This window comes from Phyllostomus hastatus, unplaced genomic scaffold, assembly GCF_019186645.2.
Source record: "Phyllostomus hastatus isolate PE091 unplaced genomic scaffold, TTU_PhHast_1.1 phas_contig_196, whole genome shotgun sequence".
In the NCBI taxonomy this organism is placed as follows: Eukaryota; Metazoa; Chordata; class Mammalia; order Chiroptera; family Phyllostomidae; genus Phyllostomus; species Phyllostomus hastatus.
In genome coordinates, this window is record NW_025333709.1 from 25539572 (window position 1) to 25566458 (window position 26887).

The window sequence follows — 26887 nt, forward strand, 5'->3', positions numbered from 1 at the left end:
CGCAGCTCCATCTGTCAGTCAAGGAGAATAAACTTCGTCGTGGCTGTGTAGTTTAACAGCATATTCGCTTGACCTCCAATGAGGTCTAAAGGAGAAAAAAACCAAATGCATTGGTCTTTTGTCATTTATGCATTAAAAAAGACATACGGCTACTCTAAGTTGTCTGTAGTCTCAATTGTTTGTAGACCCGATGACTGAGACAGCATTTAATATAACAAGGTATTAAAATAAAATTCAGCAAGCTTTACTTGATATGAGTATTTTATTGCGTGAAAAACAAACTGGGCACAAGGAAACTTCAAAGCCAAAAGCAGTCAGAAGCTGGCTGTCAGCAATTTTAGCTCAGATTATAAAGCATGATGGGGAAGTACATTGTTTTCCTATTCTGGTGGGTCACTGGAAGCTGAGATTCCTCTTGGGTTACTGGAAGCTTAGATTCCTCTTGAGTTACTGGAAGTTTAGATTCCTCTTACCTCTTGGTAAGTAGCACTGAATAAACTGACTTATTTAGAGCTGATTGGATAAAAATCTGCAAAATCACACTGACATGAAGAAAGCTTACATTTTAAGGTCAGACTCAGCATTTTGAAGAAATCAGGACAGTTTTGATTAGGCAGCTATGAGTGGTTAGATTAAAGGTGTACTCAAACTGTGGCTTCCACTTTGGCTTTTCTTTAATAGAGGTAAAGGTGTGTGGATTTGCAAAATGCCAAAATGTATCTTGAGGAATCAGAAGGATGAGCCACAGTACACATAAAATGTGCACTTATTACCTATTTTATTATCATAGTCAACTGTGTTCTTTAAAATAAGAAAGTACTTTAGCCCTGGCCAGTGAGGCCCGGTTGGCTGGGTGTTATCCTGCAAACTGAAAGGTTGTGGGTTTGATTCCCGGTCAGGGCACATGCCTGGGTTGCAAGTTCAGTCCCCAGTGTGTGCAGGAGGCAGCCGATGGATGTTTCTCTCCCTCTCTTCCTCCCTCCCTCCCCCCTCTCTAAAATCAATAAAAGAAAAAAAAATTAATAACAACAAAAAAGTACTTTCAAAAAGAAGTTATTCCTTTAAAGTTTGGTGAACCTACATAGTTTGAACCGTGGTTCTCTGAATGATCCATGAAAAATTATTGTTTTGGTTTCTTTCCTGTGCTCTAGACAAGTGAACTCTTGCCTGCAGAGGTGAGCAAAGTTTCTGTCTGTCCACCCTACCACTTTCTGATCTCAGATGTACTGGCATGATGTGCATCCCCTATTTTTTTTAGCAGAAATAAGTATTTAAAAGCCAGAAATTTTATTTTTTTCCTTATGTCTATACACCAAAATATGCCTAAAATTAGTTTTTTTAAATTTATTTCTGTTTTAAAAAGACTTATTTATTTATTTTTAGAGAGAGGAGAAGGGAGGGAGAAAGAGTGGGAGAGAAACATCAATGTGTGGTTGCTTCTCATGTGCCCCCCCACTGGGGACCTGCCCTGCAACCCAGGTATGTGCCCTGACTGGGAATCAAACTGGTGAGCCTTTGGTTTGCAGGCCAGCATTCAGTCCACTGAGCCACACCAGCCAGGGCAGTATAATCAGTTTTTTTAAGGTTACTAGGTATGTAGATAGATAAAGAGATCCATGAATTTCCTCCCTTCCAAAAAAAGAGAGACATGCTTGTGACTGGATTAAAAAAGAAATCTAAAAGGGAATATTTCAAACTCTTAACTATTTCTGATGACAGATGAAGAAGGATGTACCCCAATAAATTTAATAAATGAATAAATGAATGAATGAATGAATGAATAAATAGTGTAAGAAGTGGGATTTTTACTTTTTATTATATCCATTTTACTATTGTTTCATTCCCCCCTCCCCACAAATAATTACTACTTTGGTAATTGCTTAAGCATTTATTTTTTAAAAATAAAGATATGGTAGTTCAGAGCAGGAGAATTATAAGAAAGCATCTCTAAAAGACAAACTAGCCCTGGCTGGTGTGGTTCAGTGGATTGAACACTGGCCTGCGGATCAAAGGGTCACCCGTTTGATGCCCAGTGAGGGCACATGCCTGGGTTGCAGGGCAGGTCCCCAGCTGGGGGCACACAAGAGGTAACCACACATTGATGTTTCTCTCCCTCTCTTTCTCCCTCCCTTCCCATCTGTTAAAAAATAAAAAATAAAATCTTTAAAAAATAAATAAAAGACAAACTGAACTTCCAATCAGAAGCTACATAACTCCTGCAGATCAAATGTCCCGCATAGTGATTGCAGACAACAACACTGTATTATAACATTCCAAGTGGTTTAGAGACTAGATCTTAATTGTTTCCACCACAAAAAAGAAATGACAGCTATATGATGTGATAAATGTGCTAGCTAATGCTTCTTGATAATTGTATAGTAATATACAATGTATCAAATCAGCAAATTGAACACCTTACACTTACACAATGTTGTATGTCAATTGTGTCTCTAAATAAATAAAAAGACAAACTAAGTTTTAATACAGAATGTCTAACTTCCAGAGTATTGTGCCTAAAAATTTAATTCTTTATAACACACAGCACACACAGAAATAATGTGAACCTATTTAATGAGGCTGAACAACCATTTGGGACTAATTAGGGAAGAAGTTATTCACTTTAACACTAATGATTCAACAGAAAAAGAGTTGAATGTAAAATAAATACAACATTAAGAGGCTTCATTGGAAGTAGATAAGTGTAGGCTTTGCAGCGATTCTGAAGGAAATTGCTGAGTGTGAGTGCCGCAAAGGGCCGGATGACGCGGACCCCACGTGATGTCACGTGGTCTGCAGTTGCCGTGTTTGTCTTTTGTTTTTCTCATTGCTACCAGCACTGTTCTTACATATAGTGGACAAGAGGAGGGGGCTTTTTGCCACATGGAGAGAAAAAGGGATGGAAGGTGGAGAAGTTATAAAAGAGGGGACATCACTCAGGAAAGAAAAAGATGTCTGAGGTAATGAACAATATTTTAAAAGAAACACAACAAAGAGGAATGTACTTAAAGAATATCTGTATAGATATGGGGGGGGGGGAATTAGGTTGATCAAAATAACTGAGCTGTAGCTGTTTAAAAAGAAAGGTGAGGGAGTTGGGTAGACCAAGTATCTTTTCTCTTCAATGGAAGAAATGTAGATACATGGGTTCAAATAATTCCATTGTTTTGCCAGTAGGCGAGGCAACTGTCTTAGTGTAGCTTGGTTGGTTGCTGTTCCTACTCCTTTGAGTGGGTAGAAAATTTTAAAAAAATAAATAAACAGAGTACAGCAATCTATTTGCACTATATAATTCTGTAGGTAAGGATTTTGTAATATGAGGAGTCCTTGTAATTGATTCTTTAATAGCATCAACCATTTTTGGATATGACTGTAAAAAAATCTCTATTAATCCCCTCAAATTGAAAAGATGACAGAGAAGTTGACATCTTAAAATCAGAAAGGCAAGACTCTCAACCCACCCAAAAGCTGTAAAACATTTTGATCAATGTTTAAAATCACTTTGGACAATGCTTGTTGCATCCAGAATCTTCAAAGACTGAGGTTGGTTATTTATCAGGTTTTATCTGTCCAGTAGATACAGTTTCTACACACCATGGTCTTTAAAATTCATTCTTATTGATTGATACTCAACAATATTGATTCTACTGTATTAGACTGAGTGGTTTATTTTAAACTACAGTGCAGAGTGCAGTAGTTTGCTGGAAAACAATAAAATAATAATGATAATCGTTTTTCCTCTCCCCCTCTTTTAGGCTTTGACCAGGAGAGAATAACTACAAGAAACTACTAATTTACAAAATGTGCAGATGACCTAGTTTATTCATAACCATAGGAGTTTTAATTTATTAAACAGCAATTTAATATAAGCAGTGCCTAGTAATTCTAGTTCGCTGTGTTTGGTAGGAGAATAATGTATTGCTTAATGGGGAAGATAAATCTATTATTGGAAAATTTTAATAATGAACAAAATTATGTTTGGGTATTTTCATGAGAAGTAATTAGTTGCAAACTGTCCTTCCCTGAAGTGTGGCGGTATTGGTGGCAATTGCTTTTTAGTGGTGTATTCTCTACTAATGGACCTACTTACGTCTTGCTGCAGTGGAGTGGAGGGAGGACCAGGAATGGGAGGACCGGTGTGGAAGGTCCCAGGACTGAAAGAGGGATCATTAACATCAGTCCCTGATACCCGTTAGCTCCAACCCCTGTCCCTCGCTCCCATAGAGGGGATCTAGATATGAAGGAGAAATTGCAGGCTAAGGGCTTGGCTTCACGGCCCCAGATGACTTGAGAGGCTGCAGGAGGTCCAGGTGCCACAGCAAGTCTCTCTCCCTTCAGCTGGCTCAACTGCCCGATACTCGTTCCCTCCACTGAAAGAATCCTTCGCATCAAAGCATTAGCTCTAGAAGGCCCTTGGTAAAATGCACATGTTAAACCAGACAAGGAGCAGATTAATTCATGTGAATCTATGAGCACTCGGGCATTTATTAGTAATTACGTTATAGGTAAGCTTTAGAAACTGACCCAGTGTTATCTGAACCTTGCAAGTGACAAAAGTCTGATTCAAGCCAAACTTAAACAAATAAGGAATTCATTGGTCCTTAGAGCCGTTAAGGGGAGAGCTTCAGGAATAAGGCCATGTGAACTAAAACCAACAATTCAGACACCACCAGAACCCTCTCCACCCATCTCGCAATTCTCTTTCTCTTTAGTGTTGATATAATGTTCTGTTACTGAAGATGAACTTTCTCCATACAGCTGAGGAAGATTAATACAGACAGATCTGGGCCTGTCATCCTCACTTAGCAACACCAACCAAAAGAATTCCTTCTTTCATCTGGCATCTGTATCAATTTCAGGGAAGACCATGAGTGGTCCAAAGGGTTGCACACCCACCACCTGGACCATCACCGTCATCAGGAGGAAGGAGCACTGTGATAGTTCAGTGCCCATCCCTGTAGACCCAGGAGTGAGAAAGAGAGTAATGAACACCTTCTCCAGGACTCAGTATTTCAAACAACTTAGCAGCATTACACACACACACCTGACTTCCACTGTCACAAGCTATCTAAAATGCCACTCCCTCTCCCCTTTTTTTTCTTGAATGCTGTCATCTGTCATAATGTTATTGTGAATCAAAGGCTCTGATGGACTTTTAAGCAATTCCAAGGAATCTCCAAAGTGCGTGGGCAGTACAGGAATTGTTGGATATCAGAACCCCTCTGACAGGGCTCCATGGGATTGGTCAGTGCTGATCGGGGATGGTTTGAATATCACCCCTGGCCAGAAGCCTAACATCCAGGAACCTTCCTCAGCTCCTGAATCCACTCCAAAATAAAGACAGAAGTGCAGTAGACAGAGGTTACTGAACCTCATCCTTATATTCCATTTCAAACCTTGCTTTAGATTCAGAAAACATGAAATTGAGTCAGATTTCTGTGACCCATAACATCAGCAAATATGACCCCTGTGGGTGATGTTTATTTTGCTCGAGGAGAAGAAAGCTCAGCTCATGAGTAAGAGACTCAGGCAATATGTCTATAACAATGCAGACAAGATTTTAAGAATTCAAAATGTGGGAAAGACAGAATTAATTTGACCACCCAACCAAGGACATCCTCAGACCACTGAATCCTTCTTCCAGCTGGGTCAGTGAGGTGTGATGGATAGAAAGAACACTGGATCTGGAGCCACAAGGCCTGAGTATTAGCTTAGAGGAGTGGAAAGAACAGGTTTGTAGGTGGTTCCCTAATTATAATCTATGCACTAGTCTCCACATCTGTAAAATCAGGGATAATAATATTTACCTCAAAGTGCTATGAATCATGAATGAACTAGATATGCTGGGCACCTAGCATACCTATGGCATGTAGTAGGCACTCAATAAAAGTAAGGCAATGCTTTTTTTGTTGGTTAAAATGTTGATTTGCTTTTGCTCTCCTCTCTTGTCCTTTTTTTACCCATCACACACCCACACATGCACACACATGCAGAGGAATCTGTAGTGCAACCACAATCGGGTCACTTAATATATGTCTCAGTTGTGCAACAAGAAAGGCAGGGATCAGACTCACTGTCTTGCATGGTGAGATTATCCGTGTGAATCAGGATACAGATGTAGAGGAGTTGTCAACAGGAGCAAAAGGAGGTGACAGATTTACACAATTCCCCATGCATAGCTTCATAGTTTCTATAGCGTAACTTGCAACCCCATCTACACAGTTTGCCTCTGGATTAAAGCCAACCTCTGTAGTATTGGATACGCCAATCATTTCACCAAAGGATCCCATCCTTCAGAATACGCCTGGCCCTGAGTAGATACTCCCTCGGTATTAAGTGAGTAAAAGAGTGGGTTTGTGATGAGTCAACTGACTTTGTAAGGCAAAGACAGCATACAGTAGGCTGTACTTAAGGTACGTGTGACCGACTTCATAGCAAACCCAGACAGATATGTGAAGAAAGAAGAGCCTGCTCATGATTTTGCTGAAGTTTACACTTCTCCTCCAACTGGTAATTGCTTTAAGAAGAGCCTTCTGCCTCAGTCATTGTCAGCAAACGGATGAAAATGTATGCTTTTCTGAGGGTATATTTGAATTTCTAAAATCTTAGGTTTCACACCAAGAACCAAATTTCAGTCAACATTTCCATTTACTAAAAGGAAGCAACCAATGAATAAACTTTGTTTTTAAAGAGTTACCTTTGGGAAGTAGAAATCCATGCATAATTCATGAACTGGCAAATGATTTTTCAATTTCGGAAGCATTGCTCACATAAAACACCTGGCCCAGAGGGGTGCAACTCCCCTCCTCTCTGCAGACCCATCAACGAGTAGTGCGCCTCTTCTTTCAGCAGACTCTGTCAGAGAAGTTCAAGGTGATGGTAAGAAACCATTAGAGAAATGGGAGGGATGTTATCAAAAGTTCTGATGTTATGAATATAACATATCCCTTTAAATTAGATGTTTGGGGGGGTAAATTTCCAAAGATTGGGTAAAAGGGGGGTAGGTGACTTGCCTCACGAAGAGCCTTTTGAGCCGTATTGCAGGATGTAGACTTCCTCCTGCAGCAGAGAGTAGTCTCTAAATGCGTTCGACGGTATGTGCGGGTACTGGGCATATGTGCTGCGGAAAAGTGGGGGCTGAAGTGGAGGGGGTGAGCCTGGGAAGAAGGAGCCGAAGAGGAGGCTGTCATGGTAGCCGGGTAATCAGTGCAGGGGGCAGAGCTCAGAGCATTTCAGTGAGGATGCTGATTAAAGGAGGGTCGCAGGAATGTGTGGGGAGGGGATCAATAACTACCCCAGGGGGCAGAGCAGAGCACCTGTGAGTCAGGGCTGACAATATGACTTCAATTGGTCTTAAACTAATCTAATTGCTAGGTTGGCCTCAGGGATAGTGTTAGACACTTTCCTGTTCAATTCTTGCTTCTCCTGGCATTTTAACTAAAATGTTTGTTAATTTCTGTCTCGTATGCCTGCAACACTGGTCTGATTTTCATTTGTTTAAATGGCAGTATTCTTTGGAATTTATTTTCATCTCTCTTCTTCAGGTCTCAGGAGATCTGTTTCCCCTTCTGAGACACCTTTGTTCACCTGGGGGATGACCGGGGGCCTCTGGAAGCAAGAAGGGAGGAAAAAAACAACTTCTTTTGCTCTAAAACCTTAAATCCTTTATCACAGAGATAAAATATATATATATATATACCTTGTTTTATCCATTTTGACAAGAACAACACAGTTTACTTAAGTAGAGCTCATGTTTGGGGATTTCCAAACTTAAAATCACTACATGCTGACCCCTCACGAAGGCCCACGTTGTCACTCGGTGTCCGCAGAGCCTGGTCTGGGTCTCGCCGGTAGAACTAAAAGCACATAGGTGTGTTTTTTTCTTTTTAAGGACTATCCAATTTTTTATTATTTTGTTCTATTTATAATATGTCAAGCTGTGTTTATTTATAATAGTGATAAAAAATTTCTTTTTATTTTTAGATGCAATCAGAAGGACATGGAACAGGCTCATTATTTTATTTTTATTTCTATTATTTGTTTGCAGGTGGTGTCAAAGAAATGTCACATTTCCTCATTTAAATAAAATTAAATCAGGTTGGGAGGTTTATCTCCCCATTCTCAGGTTTGGGGGAACTCCTTCCCCTTCCTGAAAGTCAAATGCGTGGAGGGGGCTGATTCTACAGTTAAGGACATTAGGGAATAGGTGTTTTTTATCACAGTTAAAATCCTCCTGCCCTGGCTGGTGTGGCTCAGTAGACTGAGTGCCAGCCTACAAACTGAAAGGTCGCTGGTTCGATTCCCAGCCAGGGCACATGCCCAGGCTGTGGGCCAGATTCCCCATTGGGGATGCACGAGAGGCAACCAATTGCACATTGATGTTTCTCTCCCTCTCTTTCTCCCTCCCTTTCCCTCTTTAAAAATAAATAACTAAATATAATTAAAGATTTTTAAAATAAAATCCTCCTTGTGCAAGTGTCGCAGGTGGTTGGTTGGGTGGCTATGGCCCCTCTAGGCTAAGTGGTGGAGACGTAAGAAGCCTTCAGAGCTGGCTCCTCCTTGGGGCCTGGTATGTGGCCCTCATCACATCCTTGTTGGTGCCCGAATTACAGTTCATGGTTTCTACACAGCAGAAGACTCTGGGCCTTCACCACTCTGGGAAACCAATCCCTTCTCTATCTATCAATCCCCCCTCCCCCTCTTGAAGGTTTGCCCCAGGGCACCTTCCAAGCCAGGCAGTCAAAAACAAGATTCTGTTCTTTCTCCACTCAGCCACAGTAACCTCCAGGATGGAAGAGCTTGTATTAAAAGTGTGAGGGAAAGAGAAAAAAATTTCTCCCTCTGTTCTGAATCTTACACAATAGGAAGAATACACTAGAATTTAACATCTCTATAATTTATTCTGCTATGTGTTTTATTAAAGCGCCTCATCCCACTACAGCTTCTCTCTCCAGCCAGACTCAGAACTGTGGGCAGAAAGGCCTGTTTGGAGGAGACAATCAGGCAGCATCAGCTGGACTTGTGCCCAGCGCGCAGCCGAGATGAGCTGACGGAACCCTGCTCTTCTGAGACAATGGTGACCTCCAAGAGACTAGATTGTGGCCGATATCTAGATTCTCCCTGGGGAAGTTTGTGCTTGTTCCATGGGGGAGGTCCCCAAACAACCAAGGAAGCCTAGACTCTGGTCCTTCTCGTTGTTGCTGTGAAAAGTACCTATGTCGGCTGACATTTGATGGTTGTCTGTTCTTTACAAGGAGTAACAAAGCAGTTCCGGAGTAGACCACTGTCTTTCTGAATCAAAGAAACAGTTCTTATTTAATGGATTCATTTTGTTGATAATATATTTAAAGCAAAAATTTTAAGTTCCGGAGGCAAACTTGACTGATTTGACTAGTGCTCACGAATGACTGTGATTTTTTTTAAAGTAAAATAGAAATTATCTAAAGATATATAATTGCATTAGTTTCCATTTTAAGCATCAACAAATTGAACTAATGAAAAGCAGTGGCAAATTCAGGTTCTTTAATTTTTTTCTTTAAAAAATTAAGCACAGGCCTGGCTGGTGTGGTTCGGTAGACTGAGCGCCGACCTGCAAATGGAAAGGTCGCCGGTTTGGTCCCTGATCGGAGCTCACGTCTGGGTTGTGGGCCAGGTCTCCAGCTGGGGGCATGTAAGATGTAACCGATCCATGTTTCTTTCTCTTCCTGTCTTTCTCTCTTTCTTTCCCTGTCTCTAAAAATAAATAAGTAGCCCTGGCCAGCGTAGCTCAGTGGATTGAGCGTGGACTGCGAACCAAAGTGTTGCAGGTTTGATTCCCAGTCAGGGTACATGCCTGGGTTGCAGGCCATGATCCCCAGCAACTGCACATTGATGTTTTTCTCTCTCTCTCTCTTTCTCCCTCCCTTCCCTCTCTAAAAAATAAATAAATAAAATCTTAAAAAAAAAAGACTTGGAAAATGTAAATAAATAAATAAATAAATAAGTAAGTAAAACCTTTTTAAAAAATTAAGCACATTTGTAATTAGAATCTGAAAATTTGCAAAGGTATGAATTCTGAGAATTAAGACCTAATTAGAATATCACTGGAAATTTGGGTCACGAGATGAAAAATAATAAATTAGAGAGGAGGGTCACTGATGTGTCAAAAAACTGTGCAGCTGGTGAGAGAATGAATGTAGCTTGGGGACAGTAGACAAATCGAAGGTGGGATTCCAAGTCAGAAGATTCCACCCCAGCTTGGTCATAAATAATCATGGTCTTAAGCACACTGGGCATGTTCGTGTTGCTGAAATTCACCTGTGAAATGGAGACAGTAATGTCCACCTTGTAGGATCTCGATCAGAAGAAATAGAGTATGTGACAGAACCTCGAAACCTGCCAAGTACACTGGGAACGTTAGCATTTATTGCTGTGACAGGTGCCACAAGCCCCAATGTTCAGCCGCTAATTTACAATTGCTTTTCCTGAGAGAAATGTAGCCCAGGGAGCTCACCTCCCTTGCACCGTGCACCGTGCCCTAAAATGCATCTGTTGCTTCCTGATGATGTTATCAATCTGTAGGGGAAGGACCGTATTGATTTGTTTCCCTTCGAAGTGCTTCTGCAAATTGATCTGGCCGTTTCGATGTTGCAGGCTCACTAATGCCTCTGCCTCTCTGGCTGCGGTTGGAAATGATCCTGCTGCAGGGAAAAGGCCGGATCCTTCTGACACTCTCGGGTCTGGCCTGGCTCCTCCAGGTCTGAACAGCCTCAGAGCTGATGCTTAACCACTCCAGCAGAGTTCTCGTTATTCAGTAACAACCAGTGATCTCAGAATGTGGCTCTGCTCCCACTAGTAGTTGGGGCTGGATGCTGTGGATATTTTCATGGGTATTTTCCTTGTGTAAAATTGCCAAAGGGGAGGGGGCAAAGAATGTCATATGTTCCCAGAATATTTAAGTCATTTCTATGATTTTTCCAATTCCAAACACAGGTTCAGTGGAGACGACAGAACCACTGAACAAAGTGTGTGGGGTTTTGAATCCAAGTTTCCACAACATACACACCGAGCAATCTCATTCAAATCACTCCTCCCCCTCCAAGCCTTTTATACATCCACAAAGTGGGAATAATCATACATACTTATAAGGTTGCTGCGAGGACAAAATAAAATAACTCATACTGGGGCACACAGCAGGTCCTGAACCCATAAATATGTTTCTTGGGGTATCATGGGGCTTTGGTTCAGCACAATCCATTTATCACCTGCAACAGATGTCCCCAGGCTCACACTGGAAATTGTCAGCCTCCCTGAATCAGCCTGCTGCAACACACAACCAGTATGGGATGGCAACCTGGACACTGTGCTGGGGAAGAGATCCTGACCCTCTGCCCCTAGGAAGGTCTTAGTTCACAAAGAGGGAGGGCCCAATGAGGTCATCCCTGCCATTTGGGGCCGACCTCCTACTCTCAACCCCACTTGGCTGCTCTGGCTATCCTACTGTGAATTGGGCTCTGAGGAAGGCTGCCTGAAAGAGAAGTGAGGGGCAAGGAGAGGAGCGTGCAAAGTGGCCCCCATAGGGATCTCGCCCCTCCCAGAGCACTGTGGAATCCTTCCTGCTCCTTCTGTTTGGGGTCACTTTGCACCTGGTGCAAGCAAACACTCAGTAGTCATTGGCTGGTGGAAGGACGTGATTTGGGCTCTGCAGACACACACATGCAGCAGTAGAAAGGCTCTTGACTATTTAATCACACACCAGACTGTGCACAAACGCTGCCCTGTGCGCAAGTAAGACCTTTACTCTTTACCAGCTCTGGGAACTTGAGCAAGCTATTTAATATCTTTGAGACCTGGTTTCCTACTCTCTAAAATGTGGATAATCATAGTGCTCATCTCATAAGCTATTATTGCTAAAGTTAAATGAGATAATGCTTATAAAATGCTCAGCACAGTTTCTCCCACCTGATAAACCCTGAATAGAAGTTTATTATTATTATTGTTGGCTGTTAGTAGTGGGTTTCCTTTTTCACGTAGTCAAAGCATATTGGTAGACCCATTGCAAAGAGATTATTTACTGGGCATTTAATCCCCCTAATCCAGTCCTTGAAAACTTTGCTCCATGTTTCATTGTAAGGTATTTTGAGAAGCATAGATGATGCTGGCATGAGTTTTTGCAAGAAGGCACAAGTTGAATTTTGAGAGAGATTTTGGGTGGAGGGGACTGAAGACAATTCTGACCTTCTGTTAACTCAGGATTCTTCTGCTCAGAAAGTTTCTATGTAGAAGGAGAGATGATAGCCTCCTAGTTACTTTTCTCTGATGGGACTGTCCTTTGGCACTAGGATTGGTTTGGACTGGCTTTCACAACATTCTAGTAGAAAAAAAAATCTGTTCTGGGATTTCCCAGTGAATCACAAACAAATTAAGCAATTTGTGCAGTAATATCCAAGCCCACCAACACTTTCCAGGGGAATAAATACCTTAAACGAGCATCATATTAATGGTGCTGTGAAATGATTACAGACTTTGATGACAAGAGACCTGAATTTTCTAATCTATCTGCCACTTACTGGCTCTTTCAAAAAATTGCTTAAGTTTCTCCAATCTTGTCCATGCAGCAGCCTGGAATGTCATTCTCACACCCCAGTCCTAACCTGTAGAGTGGAGAGTGGACTGGAATACGCATGCATGAACAATGATGACTTCACTGTACTAGTCAGTGGGGGTGGGAGATGCCATTGAGTGAGCATGTGTACTGTGTGGCCATCGCATTCAAAATGACTGAGCAAGTAGGGCAATGAATCTGCATCAAATTTTGCATTAACCTTGAACCTGAACATTCCTCCATGGAAAATATTCAGATGATTCAGAAGGCTTTTGGCGATGATGCAATGAGCGCAGCACAAAGAAAAGTGTGGCTTCAAAGGTGGTCGAGAAGGAAGGGAGACAAAGTCACAGCAAGATCAAGCCCATGTTAACTGTGCTTTTGGATTGGGAAGGTGTTGTCCATCATGTGTGCACCCCTCCAGGCTGAACAATTAATGCGGAGCACTACCTCAACATTCTTCATCAGTTGAGAGATGCAGTGTGACAAAAACAGCTGAAACTGTGAGCAACTGGTGATTGGCAGCTTGATCATGACAACGGGCCCACTCATTCATCACGTCTTGTGCAGAGACTTTTTTGGCAAAACATCAGATCACCCAGGTGACTCCACCCCCCCTACTGCCCAGATTTGGCACCCTGCAACTTCAGGCTTTTCCCAAAACTCAAATCACCTTTGAAAGGGAAGAAATTTCAGACCATGTATGAGAATAGGAAAATATGACAGGGCAGCTGATGGTGATTGGGAGAACTGTGTGAGGTCCCCAGGTGCCTATTTGTAGGGGACTGAGGTGTCACTGTCCCATATACAATGTTTCTTGTATCGTCTTTAATAAATGTCTCTCTTTCACAGTCCATGGCTGGATACTTTCTGGACAGGCCTCAGTACAAACTATGGTTCTCCTAGATGTGTATAACTTTTCACTTAAAGATAGCACTTTATGGTTTCTCTTTGGCACATCTGAATTGCCAGCATCACTAGTCTTGCACTTTGGGGCCATTATTGAGCAAAATAATGGTCACTTGAACACAAGTGCTATGATACTGTGACATTGGATCTGATACCCAGCAGGCTACTGAGTGACTAACGCCTGGGGAGCCCAGACAGCCTGGACACCCTGAACAAAGGGCTGAATCGCTTCCTGGGCTGCATGCGAGGGATGGTGCCAGATTTCACCATGCTACTCAGGATGGCACGATTTAAAGTTTATGAACTGTGTATTTCAAAAATGTCCACTTAATATGTCCAGACTGTGGTTGATTGTGGGTAACTGAAACCGAAGGAAGTGAAAAAGTGGATAAGCAGGGGACAACTATGGAATCTTCCTGAGCAGGACAATCCTTGGTTAGCAAAAAGACACAATTGTCTTTTTTTTTAATTTTATTTTAATCATTGTTCAAGTACATTTTTCTGTCCTTTACCCCCATCCCAGCCCACCCACCCATCCCCCCCCACCTCCCTTCCATTTCCATGCCCCCTAGTTTTTGTGCATGTGTCCTTTATATTTGTTCCTGTAAACCCTTCCCATTCTCCCCTGAAATTCCCTCCCCTCTCCCCTCTGGTCACTGTCAGCCTGTCCTCTATTGTCTTAAACCAGAAAATCAACTCCTCAAAATGCAACTTGTGTCTTCTTGCAAACTCATACTCCAGCATCAGCTATCTTTGTCAAAGGAGCTTGCAAGAAAACATGAAAAACTTACGTGGGCGACCCCAATTTCTGCTGATCAATTGTGTGCTGAAAATTTAGTCATTTGAGAATTTTTTAAGAAATGACTTATTGATGTTTCAATGGACTTCAAGATAATCTCAGCATTATATTTATAGAGAGACACGGACAACAATATGGTGGTACCCAGAGGAAAAGGAGAGTGGAGGGGAGATGGAAGAGGACAAAGAAGGACAAATAGGGACAAAAAGAGACTTGACTTTGAGCCGTGGGTGCAGCACGACGCAGCGTGCAGGTGATTTTTGTTCAATGCTACTCTTGACGCGTTATGGCTTTGTTAACAAATGTCACCCCAATAAATTCAATTTAAAAAAAAAGAGGAGCATTTGAGATCTTGGTCTCTGAAATATGTCTTCAGTTTGACTCAAATACACTCATAAATTCTAAAATAAAACAAAAGAAAAAGAAAATCTCAGCATAAGTGGATGGATACCCTCAGACATTTAAAAATATCCTTTAAATTTAACTTCTTTTTCCTTCAATAGAAGGCAAGAAAGGCCCCAGAGAGAAGTTTCAGTGCATGGTTGTTCCCATGTATGATCAGGTATAGATACAGTGCAAATGCCTGACTATTTGAACAGTTAATTATTAAATGTGAAACAAAGGCTTCACTGAAACAATTTTTTGCCCACTTTGTTTTAAAATCAATATTGGAGGACATACATTCACTAGCCCAAAAAGTATGGGTAATTGGTTAAGAAAACAGTAATATTTTCCACTCTCTTCCCTTCTGTTCATGTATGTCACTCTGACTCAAGACTGAGATGATGGTGTATGTGAATCACGTCTGCAAGAAATCAAGGACATCATTGGGGGAGACAAAGGCTGCTGGATTTCCCAGGTTAGTCTCTGCTTATAAAAAACTGAGATATGACTCACGTGCCATAAAATTCACCCATTTAAAGAGAAGGGTTTACAGGAACAAATATAAAGGATGCATGGACAAAAAACTAGAGGGGGTGGAAATGGGAGGGAGGTGGGGAGGGAAGGTTGGGTGGGCTGGGATGGGAGTAAAAGACAGAAAACTGTAGTTGAACAATGATTAAAATAAAATTGGAAGAAAAAAATAAATAAAGAGTACGCTTCAGTGAGGTTCAGTATATTCACAGAAGTGTGTAGCCATCACCACTATGCAACTCCAGAACGGTTCATACCCTCGCCACCTCTTCTAACACTGGCCTAGGGTGTGAGCAGGCGGGCTGGGCCAGTGCTGCATTATCTCAGGGACTCGTCTAGACTCTGGGATCCCCAGAGAATGGGGCTTTTCGATCACAGAGACAAAAGTTTGGAGCTCTACTCTGGTACTCTGGTACTTACCAGCTCTGGGGTCTTAGATAAGTCTCTCAGTCTTTCCATTACTTGGAATTTTTCCACCTGCTAAAATAGAATAATAGTATCTCCCTCGGGGGACTTGAAAGACTATGTATAATACACAACACATGCAAAACAGCTAGCAGATTACCTATACAGAGTAAGCACTCCAAAAGCACAATAGCCTATGCCACAGACAACCTGGTTTACATTCCACTCTTCCCTGGGGTGGCCATCACGCTGGAGCTTAAAGAAATTAAGTTTTACACCCAGGCTCTCTTCCTGTTCTGGAAATTACCGCCTAAATCATTGGACAGCAAGTCGCAAACAGTCATCCACTTGGATCCCTAATGACTTTATGTGCAGGTAAGAAGCCTTCATTTCCCCCTCAATGTCTGATTGTCCCCAGAGGAAGTTCTCTGACATCAAACACATGGCTAAAATAACATCATTGCTCAGTCTCTGGGCCTTGGGGTATTTGACCAAACCAAATAGCTACAGGTTCAGACAAAATAGAAACGAGTGACAGCTAGGCAAATAAAGAATTCTTTTCTTCTTTCTTTTTTTTTTTTCAAATTTTTAAGCATACTGGTGAAGCGGCTGGGCTTTGGGTTGAGTTCTGGCTTTGCCATTGTACGTGGTGTGACATGGACAGGTGACCCAACAGCGTGGGTTGCAATAATGTGAAAGAAGGAATTCACCACCTCTGTCGGAGGCACCGTTCTGTGGTGCAGTCAGCGCAGTGCCCCGCTCACCGTGAATACTCGGCGAATGGTGCGAGGGTTTCAGGTCTCGTCGAAGCCTCTGAACCCCTTCTACCCTCCCGCTCTCACGGTCTTTAAACTCCTGGAACTTTCTTATACTTCAGCTTTGGGGACTTGCTTTATTCTCGTGTGTGCTTTGAAGGAACGCGTGACAGGTTACAACTTCTCTAAGATTTCTCCCACCTGTAGGATAAAATGATCTCGCGCTCCGGTCCTAATGAGAAGCTCCTGAAGTCAAAGCTTCACAGAGGGGGAGGGACACCTTGCGTTCCTCCGGCAGCCAGGAGCTCTCCACTGTGCCACAGGCCCCCAGGCAGCTGCTGATGCCCAGAAACGCTCTCAAGATAACATTTTTAAGTGCAAAAAGAAAATGCATCGTATTATAAAAGAAGTCAGTTAAAATAGAGCTATCAAAAATGTTTTAAAACAAATTTGTAATATAGGCACATATGTGCTTCTTTATTAGTGTACTAAATAAGACCTGGTGGCTAGACTATCATCATCATCATTTCAAATTAATGGTGAATATAAACGATACATTGATATAGCTCAAGAGCTTGAATGTGAAATAAAAATATCTGTGACCAGTTCACCTGAAGCTAATATAACATTGAATGTCAACTGTAATTATAAAAGGAAATATCTGTGATTTTCATTGGTGACAAAGTTATAGGTACTACTAACACTGTGGCTTTGTTGCCTACATTTATCATGGGAGAAAATGCTAAATTTCAGGTAGAGATTAGTAAAACTATAACTGTATTTTTTTCTGTCTTCCTTGAATTGTATCCATGAACTCAAGGTTAAGAACTCCTGAGTTAAGCCAAGACAAACACAATCCAGAACTCTACTGTGGTGATGATGACTTGGCACAGACTGTTCTAGGATAACCCTGCTATTGGCCTGAGGACGCTTCAGGTCTTTGCATTATGCTTTGCTTTCCATAGTGGGTGAAGGCCTCCAGCCATTATTTATCCACGCAGATTTGTGGTGTACTCCCTCTGGAGTAAGGGCTGGAAAATTAAGGATTCAGGTGGGTTTTTGCCATTTGTACCACGCATCTGTCATGGTGGTGAAAGATGAGCCTAGAGGCTGACATTTTTTTCCTGACATCCACTCTTGTCCACCAACAGACGTACTGCACCTCATAAATGTAATTCTTCTTCCTTTCATGTTCCATGCTTCTGGCTACTTCTTGTCTTGTCCATTTACCAGAAAGAGACTGTGAACTGTAACCACATTGTCTTGCAGAAAACATTCTCCCTCCTCCCAAGGATCTCAAAGCAGCTACCTTTGGGCCCTTGGACTTCATTCTGAATCTGGCCAGGCCTCTCATCAGAGTACCATTCCTCTATTGTCCTTTCTAATCTTTACCTAGCTTTCTGTGTCTTTTTTTTTTTTTTGCAGTATGAGAACTTCTCCCAGGTTGGTAGTATATGATCTCATGGGTTAAAAGGAATTCTTCGCCTTGTGGTGATTCTGAAGAACAGTGGTTAAAGAGCGTGAGCTCCAGAGACAAACGGGAGTTGGTTTCGTGCTACAATATCACTAGCTGTGTGGCCCTGGCATGTTACCTAACCCCTCTATGGGAAGAGCACTTTTCTCATAAAGTAGTTATAACAACTAAATGCTTTAAAGATTGTAAGCTTAAAAATACCTGGCATGTAATGAGCACTCAATAAATATTAGTAGTTATTTCTTGTCAGCCCATGGCTGCTTCCAGGCTATTATTGTCACTCTCAGCAAAATTCTCCAATTCCAGCCTTTGCATGTTCTCTCATATTCTGTGTTCCTGGGCCATTGACTTAAGTGACAACTGAGGGCTCTTTTTAATCTTATGAGACCTGATCTAGAGAGATATAGAATCCAGAAGTTATATAATATTATTAATAATAGCTGACACTTGCCCTTCCTGGTGTGGCTCAGTGGTTTGAGTGCTGGCCTGTGAGCCAAAAGGTCGCCGGTTCAATTCCCAGTTAGAGCACATGCATGGGTTGCAGGCCAGGTCTCCAGTTGGGGGTGTACAAGTGGCAACCATGCATTGGTGTACAAGGTGCAATGGCAATGTATGGTTGCCACTGATGTTTCTCTCTCTCCTTTCTCCTCTCTCTAAACATAAATAAATAAACTCTTTAAAAAAATAATAGCTGACATTTGCTGAAAACTTCCTGCTGTACCAGATACTTATTTCATATCTTATTTCATGCCCCCAACAACCCCCCAAGTCTGTATTATTATTCATATTATGGTTGATGAATCAAGCTCAATCAGGGAGGTTTATTTGCCATCCGAGATCACACAGATCCTTTCTCTGAATTGAAGGACATCTTTATCTAGCTGTCTTCCTAAGAGAAGCATCCAGGGTGAGTTATAGACAGCTACTATTTGCTGGGCTGTCTGCTCCCCTCTGAAACCACTCAGGGTTCCTGTACTTGGCCATCTTGAAGGAGACTTGGCTTAGAGGTGGCCATCTGGCATCAGCTCATGCTGCTTTTGTGAAGTCACATGTGGTCCCGGAGTTGCCAGGAAAAAGGATGCCTTGATGAGCCAAAATGCAAATTCCTTAGGAGAGGAAAAGTGAAAGTGAGCTTGTTCACACTGTGCACGACTCCAAGGAAATGACACAACTCGAGAGACACAGTGTCCTGCCCCTAGGCTCCATCATATTACAGGGGCATTATTTTACATTTGATAATAAACTTGCCTCCCAACAGACAGTTTTGCTTCTTTGACCAGTAAGAGAGGCACAGGTGAACCAAATTAAAAGGAAGTTGATGTTTGAAATACGAAAGTGGGGTGGCTCCTGACATTTTAAATGCCATCCCCTGGAAAGCTGGGACAGGTGGGGGTGGGGAGCATGTTTTCCTCACCAATCCCGAGTTTGGAGAGTTTCTCTTGCCCTAGAGATGAATTGTTCAAAGCAGGTGAAGGCCGGGAGAAGGGAACTTGGGAACCCTCATCTAGTTTGTTCATATCTGAAAGAATTCCTAAGGCCTTCACTAGGGTTTTCAAAAACTCTTCTTTGGCTACTTGTTTTTCTTCTTTCTCTGCTTTCTTTTTTTCTCTCTCTACTTCTTGTTTTCTTCCTCTCTCCTGGTCTTGCCTTCTCCAGAGCCCATCAGATCTCAGAGGTTCCTTTTCCTCTAGCCATGCCCAGGACTGGGTCACCTGGGCTTTGAATGCTCTTTTCATCAATGAATCCCTGCACCCTTTTGTTCTGTTCCTCCCAAGATTTTCTAAGTTGTATTTACAGTGACAGGTGGGTCTAAGGGATCTATGATTGCTGGCATTTCAGACCAGCACCACTGATGCCGTGGTTTACAGAGTGTTGTCTCAGAGGGTTTACTGGAAGGCATTTAGACAGGTTTTTTAAAAGACCCAACAGTGAGGCGATTGCTGGGGGGAGGGGCATATAAAAGGACTAAATATTAATGGAAAAAATATATAATAAAGATTATATTTAAAAAAACAGGAGAAAATCCCTTTAGAAAAACTATTAAAAGTTAGATTCAAAGGTTTCAAACTTGTAAATGAAGCCTGCATGATCTCCTGCAAGCTCTATTTCGATGCTTAAGTGAGGGGCCCTGACAAGTTCAAGCCAGATCAGCTGCAGATCCTCAGACCAGACAAAGCAGCATGTGGCTTCCCCTCAGATGTCAGGTGAGGGGAACTGACTTGTCTATGTATAAGGCCCAGCCACAGAGGTTCCAGGTGAAATACCAGAAGTCCACACAGGCTTCTCCTGGAGAAGGTGGCCCAGCCAAACAGTCCCAGATAAAAGGCTGGACTTCATTTTGGGGCTGTGCAGACGATTCCTTCCTTCCAAAAGGGGATCATCGAAGCTGCCAGAAACCCTTCACTCTATGCCCCCCACGCACACCTGTTCCCAATGCAGTCCCAATTTTGGAACCTTCCCCTCTGGGGTTTTTTATAGTGCGGTTCAGTCGTTCTCATATCCCCTATAGGGCCTGTTAGAAACACAGATTGCTGAGCCTCGCTCCCAGAGTTTCTCATTCTGTAGGTCTAGGATAAGGTCTAGGGATTCCTGCATCTAACAAGTTCCCAGGTGAGCGGATGTGGCTGGTCCTGGGACCACACTTCGGGAACCATTAGTACAGCTAACCAATCAGATTTCCTGGGTTCAAAGGCTTGCCCCGTCATTCACGCCCAGGGCTCTTGAACAAGTTAACCTCTCTGTTGCCTCAGCGTCCTTGTCTGAAATAAAAGAACACGAGGATGAGAATGACATTTGCTTCACGATGTTGTTTTCAAGGGCAGATGGGACAATGCATAAAAAGCATGGTTTGGTACATGCAAGTGCTATTTCTCAAAATGCTATTTCTCAAAACACACCAATGTTATAGCACTGCTATCCACCCAGAACCTTTCTGATCCACCTGCCGATGCAAAGACCCTCGGTGTCCCAGGGCTCAGGTGGCCTTAGGTGTTAAGGAGGCTGGACCATGGAGACCTATGAGTCCCAAAGGCACCTTTGCTCAGAATCCATAGATGAGTCCTTCTCAAAGTTGGGTATTCAGATACTGCCTTTGCTGCCAGAAATCCATGAGACCTCAGCCTAGGCACTGATCTGGACATGTTTGTCAACTCCCTGGCGTTGCTTTTTGCTCTGTGACCACGAAACAAGCAAAACCAGAAGAGTCCTGCCTGCTGTCCCAGGCACTAAATGTTATACTGGCTGAATTTGGCTGCATAAATCTCTACTCCCCAACAGCTTAGATTTTCAGAGCTGCTGTGGCTTTTAGAGATTTTATAGAATTTCCTCTGAGCTCCCTTATCATTTTTTAAATTAAATAAAAACAAAAACAAAACAAGGAAAATCCAGAGGAGTTCAATCTCTAGACTTGCTTTTTGTTTTTATTATCAACAATCAAGTTAATGGTACACTCTTGGAAAACTATATGCACATGTAGAAATATTTCCCTTTTAAATAGAAGCATTCATTATAACACATATAAATAAATTTGAAAATCTGAAACATAACTTATGACGCTTATGTTCACAAACAAGGTCCAACAGGAAGAAAAAAAGAAATCAGACAGACATGCACCTGATAACAAAAATATATACTGTTGTCTGGACCGTGGTCTCTCTAAACACAAAAGAATTGAACCCGTGAGAACCTTAGTACTCCATAAAGACACGCCATAGAGACTACAAGAAGAGGAAAAACATTGTACGGTCACGCAGAAGAGACGGTCTGTACTGATATTAACACGATACAATTGAGTCACAGAACACAGTTGTAGAAAGACACCCAAAAAGTTAAAGCCTCAACATTCAACTAATATCTATAGTTTGTGCCTTTTAAAATAAGAAACCAAAAAAAAAAATCTCAACAGAGATGTCTAAACTGCGGGAAGAATGGAATCATCAATATACAGTCCATCCACCATACAGGATGTGAGTCCATTTCGGATCGAACAGAAGTGCAAACCCAGACACTTCTGCAAACTTGTGTGCGCACCTTTCCCTTGCTCCGTCGATTTCTCTGCAGCCAGTTGCACGGACTGCCATTGACTCCAATCCAAAGCAGTGCCAAAAAGTTCAGTAAAAGCTGGTGGAAGAAGAAAATGCCGGTGGGGGTGGCGGGAGAGAAAAAAAGGGAAGAGTTTCGAAATATGAGACACAGTTTGCAGTTTGCGGATGAAAGGCATCTCATGTATAGGGCATCTTTCAGGGCCGAGTGGCTGCAAAGATTCGGGGTTCGGGAGTTGCGACGGCGCTGGGGTTCGGGAGCGCTAATGGCGGGGTGGTGGCACTCGGCGAGGTGGGACAGGCAAGCGGGCACGAGGAGGTCATCTTGGCCGCGGTGACAATCTGCTGGAGCTTCCGCCGCAGCAGCCCGAACCCGAGGACAGGACGGGGGGCGAGACTGGAAGGCTCCCTAGTCGCCCCGAGGAGAAGCCCCAGGGAGTCTGTGCTGTGCGCGGGGCGCCGGCTCAGGGCTTCACGAGACGGAGCCCGCAGACAGTCCCAGCGGCAGCCTCCGCGCTTTCCCCCTTTACCTTTGCTCCCCTTCGATTTTAAAACCGTTTAGAAAAATGATGACTGCCTTCCCGATTTTTTTTTTTAATTATGGGGGATCATTTGTTTATTTCTCTCTTTCTCTGAGCAAGACACTGAGTTGGTTGCGCCCCGCACCCATCCCCACCTGTCGCCTGCTCGGGCCACAGACACACATTCCCAGAGACGGACAGACACGGCACGCAGACGCAGCCCCCTGAGAGCGCCCCCGAGTCCGGGCCGCGCGCGGCCGCGCCTGGCTCTGCGCGGCCCTGGGGCAGGTGCGAAGCCGGGGAAGTTTCTGTTTTGCTTGGGGGTCAGGATGGGGGTGGCAGTGGGGTTGACGTGGGGGCGACGCCGTTTTTTCTCTTTATTCTCATCGCGATTACTTTAGGCTCTCCAGGAAAAAGCCGCGGCCGCAGCGACGACCGTAGCCTCGGGCCCACCCGCTCGCCCACTCGCCCGCCCGCCCGCCCGCCCGGGCCCCGGCCGGCCGCCGCCGCCGCCCAACCCCCGATCAGAACATGCTGCTCTTCACTAAGGCGGCTTTGGCACCGTTGGGTCTTTGGAGCGAAGATAGGACGCTGGCGAAGGGACCCCCGAGTGAATCCGGAATGGAGGTGATGGGGCCCGGGCCAGGAGCCCAGCCTTGTCCCGGGCCCGCGGCCGCGCCCAGGCCGCCCGCCGCCGCCAGGCCTCCGGCCGCCGCCGCCGCTGCCGCCGCCGCTGCTGCCGCCGCCGCCGCCGCCGCCGCCGCGCTGCCCTTGCCCGGCTCGCCGCCCGGGCCCCCCGGCCCCGCCGCTCCCGGGGCTCCTGCCGGGCTGGGCCCGCCGCCGCCGCCGCTCGCGCCGCAGCTGGGAGTGGGGTTGGGGTTGGGGCCCGGGCCTCCGGTGCTGTCCGGGTCGGTGCTTTTGGCCTCCTTGCTCTCGTCGTCCCGGGAGGAGTCGGACTTCTTCCCCGAGGAGCCGTTTTTGGCCGCGGCCGCAGCCGCCGCTGCCGCGCGCTCCTGCTTGCGGAATTTGGCGCGGCGGTTCTGGAACCACACCTGGGCCGAGACCAGAGGAGAGGCGCGAAGCAGGGGGAGAAAAGGCAGGAAAAAACGGGAAAGAAAAGCGCGAGTGAGGAGGGTGCACGTTCCATCCCAGTTTGTTTTAAGCTCAGCGCCGCGAGGTACCTCCGTGCGCACCCACCCCACCAAGTCCGCCCCCACCCCTTGGTTGCTGGTGCATCTTCGGACAAGTTTTCTTTGGGTGACTTGACCATGCCAAGGAAGCAGCGCTGTGCAGGAGAGGTAAAAAGGGCGCAGTTTCCAAAAAGGCACTGAAATGGAAGCCTTTAATTTGGCGGACCTTTGCTCAGTCAACTTTTTGAGCCACTCCAAACTCGTCATCGCCCATAGGCCTGAAAAGTTAAATAAACCCTAATTGGTAGAAGGAGGAGGGGGATTTGGGGTTGGTGCTTGCCGCGCTCCCTGACCTTGGGGCCTAGAGAAGCAAGCGGTGGTGCGCACTGCCCCTCCACTGGGGGGCTCCCCTGGAGCGGCGCCATGTCCCTAAAAAGTTAGAATAAGCCTTGGTTCTTGACCTTCGTGGAGTCACAGCCCCTTCGCGAACCTGATACAAGCCTTAGTTCCCGGGAAGTTACGCCTATACGCTATGGCTCCAAGTTAAAAGTGCTTGAATTAGAAGGCATTTAGCAAATATATATATATATATAGTACGCGGGCAAACTCTGCACTCTTCCCAAAGGGCACTTTCCCGACTGCTTCTGCAACGTTGGCTGTGGTGGAAAATACTCTGCAATTGTGAATATAAATACCCAAGAGCACGGACCCTAACCCTTCCTCCTGCGCACAACCACTCCAAACTTGGCCTGTCTGTTCATCCATGAACCAAGGGTCCTTCCCAAGAGAGGCCCTGGGATCCCGAACCTTTAGCAGTATCTACCACCCGCTCCCTCACCCACCGCACCCCTCCAGGACCAGGCGCGACCAAGCCTGGTAGTTTTCCAGGAGCGTGTACCTGGACTCGCGCCTCGGTGAGGTCGATCTTCAGGGCCAGCTCCTCCCGGGTGTAGATGTCAGGGTAATGCGTCTCCGCGAAGACCCTCTCCAGCTCTTTGAGCTGTGCACTCGTGAAAGTGGTGCGGATGCGCCTCTGCTTGCGCTTCTCGTTGAGGCCGCCGTGGTCGGTGAAGAGTTTGTATGGAACTGGGGACAACAGAGAGGACAGAGTGTGAGCGAAACGGCCTGGGGAGCACGGGCCGTGGAGCCGGAATGTGGGGACTTCAAGGTCAGGTGTCACTGGAGCCGCTACCGACAACAGAGCAGGAGAGTGAACAAGAGGAGCTGCCGAGAAAAACCGAGGAAATTAGTTATGTACAGAAGCTGGCTCATGCTTCGGGGTTTGGCGAGGTCCCTTCTGGCACAAAGCGCCCTTGGGTGGGTTGAAATAGAGCACTGGAGACCTCTGAGGGTCGGGACTCCCCCTGAGGGATAATGCTTTGGTGAGGGAAAAAACGAGAGAGGAAAAAAGTCGGAAAACATCCGTCGGAATATCAGGGAACCAAGGAAGAAGTTACCAAACGCTCTCACTGTTGGAACTCTTCAGTTCTCCGGAGTGGACCCACCCCAAAAGTTGGGGGAAAGTGTTGCAAAATAAAAATAATAAATTAAAGAAATAATCATAAAAATGACCAGCCAAAGAGGTGTGAGCTGCTGTCGGTTCTTTAAAAAAGAGACACTGCCAGTAATGAGCTTTACTCTTTGTTATTTAATTATTTTCTAAGCTTTACGTCTCATCGCAAAGTAAATAAATTATGCCTATCATTTTGGCAGCTTAAGATAATTTTGTTGGCGGTTCGGGTGTGACTAGGATAGTGTAACCCTGTAAGTGAATTACCCCTCCCTGCAATCGCTTCTAACGTGATAAATTCTTTCATTTGTGTAAGCAAATTTCGTTTGGTAAATACTAAACACATTTCCATTTTCAAATGCAATCAAGGCTTCCTATATACGAGAGGAAAGGCAGCTTCCTCCGCTGAGAAAGCTGGAGGTCCTTACCTGCGGCGTACGGACTGCTCTGGTGGTCCCTGAGGGTGCCGAGGCTGCAGGATCCCGGCGTGAGGGAAGGGCAGCCGGACGTGGCCCCAAAAGTGGTCCTGATCGGGTTATACTGGAAGCCACTGGCCTGGCTGCAGGAACTGAAGTCAGCATAGGCTGAAGCCAGGCTCGAGGTGTCCATCCCAGCCATACAGGACTCGTAGGCAGAGGAATTGAGGTAAGAATATTCCATTTTATACATTGAAAAGGCTCTGGATGGCTCAGCCAAGTGGAAAAACGAAATAAAAGATGGGTATGGAGAAGGTGGCTGGAGTGGGGAGATGTGCACAGCTCAACGCCTGCCTCCAAACTGGCCTCCTTACTACCAGCAGAGCCTAGTTTTATGAAAAAGCCTCCTATGAGATGCCTTGTCTGAGGTCTCTAGAGCATATAGTCCTCATAATAAACTTGGCTCTTTCCACTTGGACAATAGCAAAGCGGTTGGTCTTATTGCTGGCGCTTTTTACATGACAATAACTCATCCGTCTATTGGGCTGGCACTGGGGAACTGAGCTGTCCAACCTCCCTATCATTGATTCCTGCATCTCTAATTAGAATTTAATACCACACCATTACGCACTGAGCCCCTGATCCTCCCTTCTAACCAGCTCCCTGCCCTTTAATTCAATCACACTACTTGGAAATAATGAAAGTTGGGTGACGATTCTCCCTGATCCAATTTCCCCAAGCTTTTAAGCCTTTTTAACTGATCATATACCTTAGGCATAAATTGAGATAGTGTGTATGTTTTCCTCCTTCTTCGTCCTCTTCCCACCCCCCCTCGGTTAGGAAGAAGAAACCTTGATGTCATAGAAAACCTGTTTTGTAAGAGTGTTACACGCTCAATTTAACAACAAGCCTACCCCCCGAAGTGCATGAAATGTTATAAAGGACTGGGACATTGGCAAGACTCAGGCGCCCTGTACCGTAGAGTAAGTGGGCCAAGGGGGTTTCTGTGAACTAAAAGCGTATTTCTTTAAAATACACCTTGTAGAGGGGCTTTTTTTTTTTAAAAAAGAGCATCTTATAAATTGCATTTCTTGTCGCGCCTTAATGTGCTTTTCTAGAGACTCAGCTTACATAGCTGCTTTAAAAAAAATAAAAGAACAACGCTGTTGAATGTAAAACATCTGGATTTTCAACCGATGGCTTCGTTGCGCTCAGTTCTGTCTTTCTGCCGTAGTGCGAGGTTTGCATTGTGTCGGTCTGGAGGTTCTCGGCTGCTGTTCGTTTTAATTACGCCACAACTCCCCGGCGGACTTGAAATGCCCCCCAGTGCCCCTCGCCCACCCCTCTCGGCTCTCTCCCTCTCTTTTGTCGCCCCCTCTTTTTCAGGTGCCCACAATTCCCCACAGACCCCAGGCTTCCGGCAGAGGACTGCT

General features: G+C 44.6%; 1 protein-coding gene across 1 annotated transcript; it reads right to left on the reverse strand.

Moving 5' to 3' along the window:
- Positions 1-22922: 22922 nt before the first annotated feature.
- PHOX2B (paired like homeobox 2B) lies at positions 22923-25707 on the reverse strand. The gene is made up of 3 exons (XM_045834627.1): positions 25467-25707; positions 24427-24614; positions 22923-23450 (listed from the first exon to the last, which is right to left on the reverse strand). The coding sequence occupies exons 1-3, from the start codon at positions 25705-25707 to the stop codon at positions 22923-22925; spliced, it is 957 nt and encodes a 318-aa protein (XP_045690583.1).
- Positions 25708-26887: the final 1180 nt, after the last annotated feature.